The sequence below is a fragment of the Trichosurus vulpecula genome, chromosome 3 (genome assembly GCF_011100635.1).
Source record: "Trichosurus vulpecula isolate mTriVul1 chromosome 3, mTriVul1.pri, whole genome shotgun sequence".
Lineage (NCBI taxonomy): Eukaryota > Metazoa > Chordata > Mammalia > Diprotodontia > Phalangeridae > Trichosurus > Trichosurus vulpecula.
This window is the reverse complement of record NC_050575.1, coordinates 288,830,440-288,843,182: the sequence shown is the minus strand read 5'-3', so window position 1 is coordinate 288,843,182 and position 12,743 is coordinate 288,830,440. Positions and strand designations below refer to the sequence as shown.

Below are 12,743 nucleotides of genomic sequence, written 5' to 3'. Positions count from 1 at the left end.
TCACTTAACTTCAGTATGCCTCAGTTTCCTCAATTGTAAAATGGGGATAATAGTAGCACTTACCTCCCAGGGTTCTTGTGAGGATCAGATCAGATCACTTACGTAAAATGCTTTGCAAACCTTACAAATATTAGTTGGTATTGTTCTTTTAAGTGTCTTAGCACTGCTGCTACTTTCCATGATTTTTGAAATGTTAATGACATTGGTTGAGATGGGCAGACCTCAGGAGAGAGTCCTAGAAATGCCAAGCATATGGCAAAGTTGAACTTTAGATATTAGCTCATCACTCACCCGTTCCCTACTGGCATTCTCCATTCTGGGACCTTCTGACAACTTGCCAACACGGCATTGCACCCACATAAAGCACATGAGATGCGCTGCTTATTGGCCTTCCCTGATGGCCTTGGCCAATACCAACAGAGCACAAAGTACACACACACACATTCACAGGGGAAGGCGCTCGTAGACCCAGGCTACGGCAATTACACTGTCTCAGCAGAAAGGGCTCATGGTATAATGGAGACCAATATGCCAACGGAAACTCACACTTGGAGTCAAGAGAGACCAAAGTTCAAACCCTGCCTCTTATACTTACTAGCTCTGAGCCTCAGTTTCCTCATCTGTAAAGCAGAGATAACAATACTACTTATGGAGTAGTTCTGAACACCAACTAAGATAATGCATATAAAGTGCTTTGTAAGATTGAAAGCATCATGTATCTGCTATTATTGTCGTTATCATCATTACGATTGTTAACCTGAACTCTTCCTTCTCTCTCCTCTTCTGCTCTCAATTTGCAACGACAGAATTGGGGGGAAGGGGTGGGGTGATGGGTAAGCATCAAACACCAGGGATGTTGGCCTCATCAGTGTTTGGCCATACTGATTATCTGTGCCCACCTCCAAAGCTCCTTTTGTAGTTGAAGCTAAAGCCGTCTTACCTTTTCTCCCACCCTTACGTCTCATTTATTCTCTTTTCCTTGTTGTCCTAACACTGAGTCTGGGAATCATATATGCAAGTTATTTTCATGTACTTGGATGGAATTTGTTAGGGCCTGAAGACTCGGCCTCATTTAAAGCAATTTAGGTACCACCTTTCCCATTTCCTTACCTACTTTGGACTTAAATTCCCTCTTAACCATATTTTCTCTCCTCCCCTCTAACACCTCTAACCTATAGTTTGAAAAATCATTCTTCCTGAGGGAGAAGATTGAAGCTAAGTGGAAGGTGAGACGTCTGAGGCTCTATCTGTCATCATATACATCTAGGTGGTATGGTGGACAGGCTGGGCCTGGAGTCAGGAAGTCCTGAGTTCAAATCCAGCCTCAGACACTTACTAGCTGTGTGATCCTGGGCCAGTCACTTGACTTCTGGTTGCCTCAGTTCCTCAGCTAGAAAGTGGGGTTAATAGTAGCACCTACCTCACAGAATTGCTGTGAGGATCAAATGAGACAATATTTGTAGAGCACTTAGCACGGTGCCTGGCACATAGTAGATGCTTGTTCTTGCCTTCCTATCTCTCATCTGTTGGTATTGCATCACATGCCCTAAGGCACCCACCATTCCTGCCTCATTTTTTCTTCTTGTTCCAAACTTAGTTGCCCTTAGCATTTTTTAAAATAGTATTTTATTTTTCCTTTACTTATACATCAAGACAATTTTTAGCATTCATTTTTACAGGATTGGTGTTTTGATATTGTTGTCCCCTTCTGAGTTTGTGTCTTGATCTTCCCTGTCACCACAATAACTTTCTATGGTCAGACTTTTTTTTTTATTGTTTTTTTGCTCATCTTTTTCAGCCTTTTTCCTTTCTTTTAAATTTGATCTCGGTTCCTGGAGTAGAAGGGGCACTGCCTCAGGCTTCTTGTGCCAGGGGCTGTAGGCCTTGGCTGTTTACCTGGTGCTGCACTGATGTTGCTCTGAGGCCCACAGGGCTGAGGGGGTGGGGTGGGGGATGGCTGGCTCTATTGGAAGGTGTAGGGGTCTGGCAGCTCACTTGGTGCTGACTGAGCCAGGGTCCTAGTTCTGGTGACTGGTATGTGCTGAGGCAAACGGGGTGTTTCTGTGTTTCCCTGTGGCTACACTGAATCAGGTGGTGGCCTGGCCTCCAGAGGATGCCTGTTTGCCTAGGGCTAATGCTGAAGCACATGGCAGTTCTTGGAGCTGGAGTCTGCCTGTTCCCCTGGCCACGCTAAGGCACCTGGTGGGGTCCTAGTGTTGGCATCTGCCCACTCCACCACACTGGGGCTCAGGATCTGCCACTGCTTTGCTGAAGGGGTGCTTGCTGCTGGTTTTCTGGGATGCTTCCTGTCCTGTACTGCGCTCTCCTTCTACCTAACTGAAACAGACCTTTCCTGCTGATCTTCCAAGTTTCTTGGGCTAAAAGATTGTTTCACCCTGTTTTTTTTGCAGGTTCTGCTGTTCCAGGATTTGTTTTAGGGGGCTATTTTATGGTTGTTTGGAGGTGAACATGGGAGAATTACAGTGATTTCCTGCTTACTTCGCCATCTTGGCTCCCAGAACCGGCCTTAGCATTTATTCAGCATCTTCTGAGTTGCTGGCTTTCCTGATAACTCTTCTCTCTGGTTTGTCACCCACCCTTGTTATGTACCCCTCCTTCTATCTGTTGTATGCACTTTAAACTCTCAGTGGCCAGGTCACTGAACGTCATTTACGGGCCATCAAATCCACCCCTTCCCCCATATTTTGTAGATGAAGAAACTGAGACACAGACAGGTTGACTTGCCTAGGGTTATAAGACTAGTCTGTCAACAATAAGTTCTGACTACATGCAAGACACTGTTCCAAACACTGGAAATAAAAAAGAAAGGCAAAAAAAAAAAAAAACAACCCAGTCCCTGCCTTCAAGAAACTCAACATTCTAATGGAGGAGACAAATATGCAAACAACTCTGTACATACACAATATATATACATCTTCTTACCTGCCCCCTGGAACCTCCCAGGTAACCTGTGCTCCAGCTTGGAGTACTCTAGGTACTCCAGAACTTGAATTCTATTGAGAACCTGACCAAATGTATTTCCATCCAGCCTGCTCTTCCCCTGGCCCGACATTCCAGTTTCACATCTGCTTTGTGTATTTATAGTGCTGTGTATACATCCAGAGAAGAACAGACCTCTCTAGCCTGATTCTGTGATTAGGCCCTTCTGGAGGGCCCTAGAGAGTATCTGCCTAGATTTCTGGTCCCAGACTTCACAGCCCTGGCCCGTCCTTCCACCTCCTTCAAAGACCTGCTCACGGCAGTTATTATAATGTCCATATAGTCACCTATCTTTCACAATGAAGGACAGTGACCTTTAGCATTTTGCCTTGTCTGGCTTTTGTCATATAGAAATAAAAGGCAGGGCTGTTATGGTAGGAACAATCCAGACGATCTCATTCAACTTGGAGTCAGAAGACCTGAGCTTAAGCCCCAGCTATTATATTTATTAACTGGGTGACCTTGAATAAGTCATAATTTCTCTTAACTTCAACTTTTTTATCTATAAAATGGATGAGTAATTACTTGCACTACTTAAATAGTTGTTGAGAAGGAAAAACCTACTCTGTCTGCTATATACACAAGGTATTAATGTCATTTTAATAATCAGATGACAGTTGCATTTGAGCTTCGAACTTATAGGACAATAGATTAGTGCTGCAGGGGACTTTCAAAATCATTTAATCCAACAACCTCTTGCTGCCTCAAAGGTGCAGTGGATAGAGTGCTGGGTCTAGAGTTAGGAAGACCCGAGTTCAAATTTGACCTCAGACACTTCCTAGTTGTGTGACTCTGGACAAGTCACCCAACTCCTGTCTGCCTCAGTTTTCTCAACTATAAAATTGGGATCATACCAGCACCCACCTCCCAGGGTGGTTGAGAATCAAATGAGATAGTATTTGTAAAGCAATTAGCATAGTGCCCAGCACATAAGAGGTACTTAATAAATTCTTGTTTCCTTCCTCCTATTTCCTTTTACACATGAAAAAATTGAGCCCAGGGAGGTTAAGTGATTTTCCAAAAGTCACACAGTTAAATAAGCATCAGAGTCATGATCTGACTGTTCTCGGACCTCAGAGTTATTGCTTATTCCATCACACTACTCTGTCTCTTTATTGCATCATAAACTCATTTTCCTTACTCTCTGTCCTCTCGTGCCAATAGATATTAGCTTATATATTATACAGCTGAGGAAGATTCATTTATAACCCTCAAATCCTGAAATGATCCTGAGCTGTATTCCTTTGGAGTTCTTGAACATTATGTTAGCTATTATGATTATTTCCCTGAGGATTATAATTTTCTATCCACATCGCTATCGGTATCAGTCCCCCATTCACCTTCACCTCATATCAGGTGTAATCCTCTTGGCATCCTATCATAGCCTTGTGTCACAGAGCATGGTTTTGCTTACTCAGGGAACTTCAGAGTTTCAAAGGTAAAGCAATGAATGCACCATCATTGTTGTAAATCCAGAACTCAAAGAGCATTTGAAACGTCACTCGTGTGGAAAGCCGCCTGAGATCACTTCATCCGGAAAGGAGGCCTTCACAAAGACACTTTGGGTGGGGCTTCAATAGTTTGCCCCTTGCCCCTTGAGAAATAACTACGCATGGCTCCGTCCTTTGTCTAGGTTCTCTACAGGTGTTAACTCAAGTCCTTGACAACTTCCGAAGCCTCTTGCTCAATTGGGATGAAGGAAAGTATGAAAGTGAAAAGCCCTGGTTGGATTCAATGGAACTATGTATGTGTTCCTGTTTTTTCCTCCTCCATCAGGAAGACCTGAGTCCAAATCTGGCCTCAGACACTTACTAGCTGTGTGACCCTTGGCAAGTCAATTAACCCGGCTTCCCCTAGCTTCCTCATCCTTAAAATGAGCTGGAGAAGGAAATGGCAAACCACTCTAGGATCTCTGCCAAGAAAACCCTAAATGGGGTCATGAAGAGTCAGACACAACTGAACAACAACAAATTTGGGACAGAAATGCCCGGTTTTAGGAAAAGGGAATGGCTTCCCACCCAGCCAACCAGTTTCACAAGGCTTGAGTCTCAAGTAATTGATTACATTGCAATCAGGTTTGCAGTGGGTTGGAATTTGTCTAGTTTGGCAGGTATCTTATATTCCAGAAACTGAAGACATGCCAACTGATAGAACATGCTACGCCCCTCTCTCTTCCTAATTTTAATCTGGGTTGTCCTAGTCACTATCCACATCGAGGAATAAGTATAGGAGACAATTCTCAAACGACACGACTGCACGTATGATGTTTTCGTTGCTGTTACTGGGATTTTTTTTTTTAAACGACCAGTGTTGTCAGCTTACTCTGTTGCATGAAACATTGATAAGCCAAAGTTCAAAGTCAGATAATAATGACAGAGAGGAATAGGGAATAGTTAGTAATAAAGAAAAAGCATATGTTTTCAATACCGGAAGAAAGGATTTTTTTAACCCTTTGTGCACCTGAGCCACCAAAGGGTCATAGCTGGAACAGGCTTTAGAAGTCAGCTAGTCCAACCCTCATTTTACAGATGAGGAAACTGAGGCCCAGTATCTTGCCTCACACAGGGCAATAGAAACAGAGTTTGCATTCACGGCAGATCCTCTGATTCCACAGCCAGCTCTTTTTCCCCCCTCACCCCCCACCTCCCTCCCTACCCCATGCCTTGCTTTTTGCCCTCCTCCCAGTAAAAGGGTATAATAGTGATCCAAACTGATAGAATCTACTAGGTGGAACCATAACATGGAAAAAGCATCAGAGGTTCAAATTTCAGTTCTCCCACTTACTCCTTATATGATCTTGGGCAAGTGACTTAACCTCTATGAGCCGTATTTGTAAAATCGTTTACAAAAAAAATGTCTCTCATTTACAAAATGAAGAGGTAAGACTAGGTCACTTCTGAGGCCCCTTCCAGCTCTAAATCTATGATTCCACAAACAGCTCCCTGAAGGGGAAAAGAAATGACGTGAATATAAAGCCTTGGATCAAACGCCTTAACCATAATCCTGGTTATTTTAGTGACTAGTAATGAGTTGTAAAAATCCAGACTGCTGAGTAACAGTGCTTCGCATTCATCACCCACTGGCTTTGCTTTTAAAAGCCTACATCTCCAACACTGCTGGACCTGGGACATGAAATTCATATTCACGAAATCTATTTTGTGGTGCCTTTTGTTTTATCTTTAAGCTGATTCCTATGAGACATATACACATCTGGCTTCTGGGCAGAGTTAAACTGAGGAAGAGACCAGCTTCCTGACTACGAGATTAAAATAACAGCAATTCAAAAAACTTATATGGTTTCCCTGAATATTGTAATATTTTCTTCACTCAGTCATTGCTCTAAAAACCTCAATCTCATGGATCGACTCTTCTCCCTCTCTGCCCCCCTGCCCCAAGGTTTTCCTTGTCTTCACTGGGCTGTGCAGAAAATTAAACTCTAGAGACTTACCAGTTCTGGAAGGAAGAAAGCATACGGGATTGTTAGAAAAAAGGCTAATCCTGTGGGCACTTCAGGAGGTGCATAGGAGGTGGGTGGAGGGAAGTCTTTAGATGCCATCCCCTTTCTGTGTTCAGGGGCCTCTTTCGAAGCTCACCTAGACCTTATTATCTCTGCAGCAACTCTGCCTGGCACTCACTACTTCAAATATTATACCCTGACACACCCATTGACTGAGACGTAGACTGAAAAAAAAAAAAAGATTTCCAGCCTAGCAGGTCCTTCCACTCATTTCAGCCAAAAGAATCATCAATGAAACTGTAGGGTATTGAAACGGGACTTAAAATTAGATGGCCCCTCTGCTAGGCTCAGACACAGTCAGGCAGAATGTCAGGACCTTTGAAGAAGGTAATAAATGGGGTGGAAAGGAAGGAACACTGGTTCCACTTACTAGCTATGTGACTTTGGACAAGTCATTTTCCTTTGGGCTAACCCTCTCTTGGAATGAGTTTCTTCATCAATGAGTGAGGGTTGGACAATGTAAATGAATGAAAATAAAAAAGCATTTATTAAGCACCTACTCTGGGCAAAGAACTGGGAATATAGGTACAGAAAAGCAAGGCTGTCTTTGCAGCGCTCTCTGGGAATTCACAATCTAATAGGGGGAGACAATACATAGAGGAGCTTTCAGCTGCCAAATCAGACTAAATGCCTGAAAGGATCTCTTCTAGCTCTAAAAACCTGATAGAGATACCACATCATCAACTCATGTCACATATGAGAAAGCAGAGTGAGGTCAGAATGGCTGTCCCAATTCCACACAGTATGTTAGTGGTACAGTCATACTGGTTCTTGATCAATTTGTTCTTTTTATTAGTGTATATGGTAAGAGGAAATCAGGAAAACCACCTCCAAATGGGGTGGAAAGGAGGGTGAACCTGGTCCTTCCCTTTCTGTCTTTCATTTTGGGAAAGGGCAGGAAAAACTTCCGTTTTGACTACCACCCCCCTAGCCTTTCCAGTTTTCTTACAATTCATACTGTTCTCCCAACCCCCCTCCAGTGTACTCTGCTACTCTGCAATCAAATGACACTGGCCTCCTTGCTGGCCCTCAAACAAGACACTCTGTCTCCTGACTCTGGTCATTTTCTCTGTCCATCCCTGCCTGGAATGCTCTCCCTCCTCATCTGCCTTCTGGCTTCCCTCGCGTTCTTTAAGTCCCAGCTAAAATTCTACCTTCTAGAGGAAGCTATCCCCAATTTGAACTTTGAAGTTGATTCAGGTATTTCTGGCTTCCAGCATTGAGAAAGAAGATGGTAGATACCAATTGCGCTTCAGGATGCTGAAGGAAAAAAGACTCTGGGAAGAAGCCAGTATGAGAGGAGCTGGTAGCCTCCATCATATCCCTACCCCAGCTTGCAGCACTAGTGACTTTAGGGAATTTCTCCCCTCTCCTCTCCTCTCCTCTTCCTCTCTCTCTTAAGCTGAGTTACCTCACTCCCAGTGGGAAAGCTCCTTTACTCTATGGTATATATTTTCCTATGTATACTTTCTCTGATTTCTTTGTTGCTATCACCTTGGATAAATGGGTTTCTTTGCTAATTGCTATTTGGATTGTGGAACTTGTATTTGGTAAGCAGGGAGTTAAGCCTTGGATATAAAGTTTGGGATCCTGCTTCCCTCATAATAAACAGCAATCAGAAATTTAACTTAAATGGAAAAACTATATCCCTTAGGCTAATAATATTTAAAAGGGAACAATAGATATAAATTTTTGGTCGTTGTTCAGTTATTTCGGTCGTGTACAACACTTTGTGACACCATTTGAGGTTTTCTTGGCAAAGATACTGGAGTGGTTTGCCATTTCCTTTTCCAACTCATTTGACAGATAAGGAAACTGAGGCAAACAGGGTTAAGTGATTTGGCTGTAGGTTCACACAGCTAGTAAGAGTCTGAGGCCAGATTTTAATTTAGGAAGATGAGTCTTCCTGACTCCAGGCCTGCACTCTATTCATTTGTCCACCTAGCTGCCCTGGAGATATAATTCTAGCTACGTACTACACCTCTCCCCCACCCCCCAGGAGAGCAGAATGGCCAAGCTTCTGGCCCCATCCTCCTGCTTCCCCTCCTGCTTCCCCCTTCCTGGGAGAAGAATGGGGGGAGAAGAGCCTGGAGAAGACCAGTCTGCCTCCCTTCAAGCCAGCCAACAATATCCCCCATGCTAGTCGTGGGGGACAGCCCTCCCTATATTTAAAAGGAAAAGCAAGTTGTATGTAATAAAGGAGCTTCATAGTTTTATTATATAATTCTCTATATTCTACTATGTACATGGAAATACAACTTTTCATTGGAGTTTAAGTTGAAAATAAAAAAACATAATTGCCTTGTCCCCAATGAAGTTTGCCAAGTTCTTTCCTCCCAACTCTCTGAGGCAGGTAGATAGGCAGCCTACGGGGCTGGAAAATAGCCTTGATCCAGAACGGAGAGGATTCTAGAGCGCTGGCTCCGGTGTCCGTGAATGCAGGATTCCTTGGGTGTCTGTGTCCTTCCTGGGGATGCCTTTTAAGTCTTCTGTGCTCCCTTTGTTTGGTCTCTTGCAGTGTGGTCCTCCTCCCGCCTTGCTCCCTTTCTTCTTACTGCTCCACCTCCTCCTTCCTTTCTCCTTTTTTGGACCTGGCCAGATCCCATGGATATACCACTGACGCTCCAGCGTCTGCTTTGGGAAGCAGCTTCCCAGAGGTTGGTAGAAGTGCGCTGGTGAGCAATTCTCTCCTGGCTCCCAGCCACTGGTGAGGTCCTAACCTCACAAGTCAACTCTGCCTGCTCATCTACCAAAGAGCAAAAAGCAGGACTGTTTATACAAGGTGAGAGGGATGCCCATCATCCACCTAGCATGACACCTGGCACATAGGAAAGGAGAGCTGGAGCTGGAAGGACCCTCAGAGGCCCTCTGATCCAAACCCTTCACTTTTCAGATGAGGAAGCCAAGGCCTGGGGTGGGGGTGCGGGGGGGGGGGGGGAGGGTGGTCCCTGCTGCACAGGTGGTAAGCATTAGAAACGTGATATGAAGCCTGATCTTGAGCTCCAGAGTCGTGCCCTTTCCATTATACCGTACTTTCTCCCATAGTGGGTGGAGACACAGTAGTAAAAAGAAACCTAGACTTAAAGTCAGAAGATCAGGGTTCAAGTCTCACCTCTGGTACTTACTAGCTATATGACTTTGGGCAAGTCACTGCTACAGATTCCTCATACTCAGGGAGTGGGAAAGAGGAAACAATTAAGCACCTACTATGTGTAATGCATGGCACTAAATGCTTTACAAGTATGATCTCATTTGACCCTCCCAACAACCCTGGGACATAGCTGTTGTTATGATCCCCATTTTACAGTTGAGGAAATTAAGGCAGACAGAGATTAAGTGACTTGTCCAGGGTCACCCAGCTAGGAAGTAGATTTGAACTCAGGTCTTCCTAACTCCAGGTCAACCATTTTATTTTCTAGCTGTATCCAAATACAAGACAATACAACTTGTGGGGCAGCTAGATGCCACGATGCATAGAGTGCTGGTCCTGGAGTCAGAAAGACTCATCTTCCTGAGTTCAAATCTGGCCTCAGACACTTACTAGCTGTGTGACCCTGGGCAGGTCACTTAACCCTGTTTGCCTCAGTTTCCTCATCTGTCAAATGAACTGGAGAAGGAAATGGCAAACCAGTTCAGTATCTCTGCCAAGAAAACCTCAAATGGAGTCACAAAGAGTTGAACACGACTGAACAACAAAGACAATAAATGTTCTTGGAATGATATAAACATTGCAGCACCACACATATAACACAGATCGCACATTTAGAGGACCAATATTATTGTTTACAGAGGCTATAAAAGACTGTGCCACCCTTAGCATCCTCTGCTCTCTTCTCTGCCTCTCAACTTCTGTCATGTTGGGGCAGAAGGACTATGCAGGACCAAGGTCCATTTTGCTTTTTTCTTAATTTTGTGGGTCATCTATGGCCAAAGAATTAGGCCAGCCCGATGGTACATGGCTGGACTGGTCCACAGACAGAAGGGTGTGTTGCCAGAACTGTACTTTCTAGTTTGTCATATTATGGATTTAGAAACTGAAGAAGCTAATAGAGGTTTTCTGGGCCAGCTCTGTCATTTCACAGAGGGAAAATTCAAAATCCAGAGAATGAGAGCGATGTGCCAATAATCATACCTGCAGTGAGTTGCAGAGCTGGGATTTGAACCCAGAGCTTCTGAGTCTAAACCCAATGCTTTGAAAGAGTTAGCATTCCACTGGTATAGTGTTTGAAATGACCATATTTTCTGGAAAAGAAAAACACAGCACGACAAAGGATTGTTCAGTAATTTTCAGTTGTGTCCAACTCTTCCTGACTCTGTTCGGGATTTTCTTGGCAAAGATACTGGAGTGGTTTGCCATTTCCTTCTCCAGCTCATCGTACAGATGAGGAAGCTGAGGCAAACAAGGTTAAGTGACTTGCCCAGGGTCACATAACTAGAAAGTGTCTGATGCTGGATTTGAACTTGGGACTCCAAGCCCAGCATTCTCTCCACTGCACCACCTGGCTGCCCCATGACAAAGGATTAGAATGCAAAGCCTTACCAGAGATATATCTTATTTACTTAAAATCAGGACCACCCCCAGAAACTGGAATTATGTGATTCCTATAAAGATATTAAGCATATTTTCTCTCTGACTTTGAATTTGCCAGTTATTTTTTTTACCACCATAAAGATGATTCCTAGATCCACACAAGCAACTCAAATCTGCCAGAAATCTCTACCTAGAAATCCAAAAACAGAACTCACATAGTAGGTGCTTAATAAATGTTTCCTGAATTGAAGTGAACTGAACTCCCTGCTAAATACATTTTTCCTCCAAACTTTCCTATTTCCTTTGAGAGCATCACCACCATGTTCCTCCTGTCGCCCAGTTTCATAACCTTAGAGTCACCCTTGACTTTTCCCTCTTCTCCATTCCTTATATTAAATGAATTGCCAAGTCTTGTCAAATTTACTTCCACAGTGTCTCTTGTAACTGTTCCCTTCTTCCAGTCTCTCCCTTCTCCAGTTCATCTTCCACAGAAGTAACAAACAGGTGTTACTAAGACACAGATCTGCCCATATCACACCTCTGCTCAATAGCTTTCAACATCTCCCTATTATATGAAATACAAATTCTTCAGCCTGGCTCTGAACTACCTTCCCAGTTTTATTTCACATTACTCCCCTCCACAAACTTTACATTATAGTGAAGCTGGACCGTTTCTTGTTCTTGAATCCAATATTCTATCCACTGCCTTCATTCCTTTGCACAAATCATTCCCAAGCCTGAAACACACTCCTTCCTTGTCTCTGCCTCTCGGCAGCCTCACTTTCCTTCAAGGCTGGGATATCACCTCCTCCATGAAACCTTACTCATCTCCCCAGCTGTTCACGACTTTCTCTTCTTAAATTATGTTGTATTTGTTTATCTGTGCAGTGTGGTATCCCTTCAATAGAATGAATGAATGAAAACACACTTATTAAGTATGCGTCACACACTGCTCTAAGGACTGGAGAAGGATTTTGCTCTTAAGCATCTCGCATTCTAGTTGGGAGAGTCAATACATGAAAGAGATGGAATAAGTCCTAAAGGTGTGGATATTTTTTGAGGAAAGAAGCTTTTTTGTTTTTGCCTTTGTGTCTTCAATGCTAGCATAATTCCTGGTACTCAGTGTATTTTGAGTTGAATTTCAGGTTGTGAAATTTGGGTCCATTTCTTTGATTCCTATTCCAATCAATTCAACCAACAAACACTTATGAAGTTACTGTGTTGAAAGCGCTGCTCCAGAGTCATCCCCCACCCCCCAAAAATCCCCATACATTCCAGAAATGCCCGACCTAGTCTCAGACACACAATGCCTTAACCCAGTCTTAAGACTGCATCTAATACCCATCACATCTGAGGCACCTCTTTTGAGCCCAGGACAGGCAGCTCTTGATTCTACTCATGAATCCAGTGCTCATCTGCGTGACCTTGGAAAAAGCACCTGGGTACTTTGGATACCTATTTACTCTTCTATAAAATGTTATGAGAATCTAATAGGTTTTGTGAGAATTAATTAATGCTCATAAGAGTGATTTGACAACTGCAGATGAAAGGCCCAGGAAGTCCAGGGTGTCACTACCTTTATTACTCAGAACAACTATAATTATAGGGAAGTATACCCTACCTACCCAAAGCATGAGTGGGGGCAGTTCTGCAGCTCTGAATTCCACCAGCCAGCTTTTCAGGAAGAGTCTACTG

General features: G+C 43.6%; 1 protein-coding gene across 1 annotated transcript in view; it reads right to left on the bottom strand.

Moving 5' to 3' along the window:
- MALL (mal, T cell differentiation protein like) overlaps positions 1-6,593 on the bottom strand; it is a 42,889-nt gene extending 36,296 nt beyond the window's left edge. The window contains exon 1 of the mRNA XM_036752538.1: positions 6,449-6,593. Coding sequence (XP_036608433.1) covers positions 6,449-6,556 — 108 coding nt within the window. The 5' untranslated portion in view covers positions 6,557-6,593. The remainder of the gene's footprint in view (positions 1-6,448) is intronic.
- Positions 6,594-12,743: the final 6,150 nt, after the last annotated feature.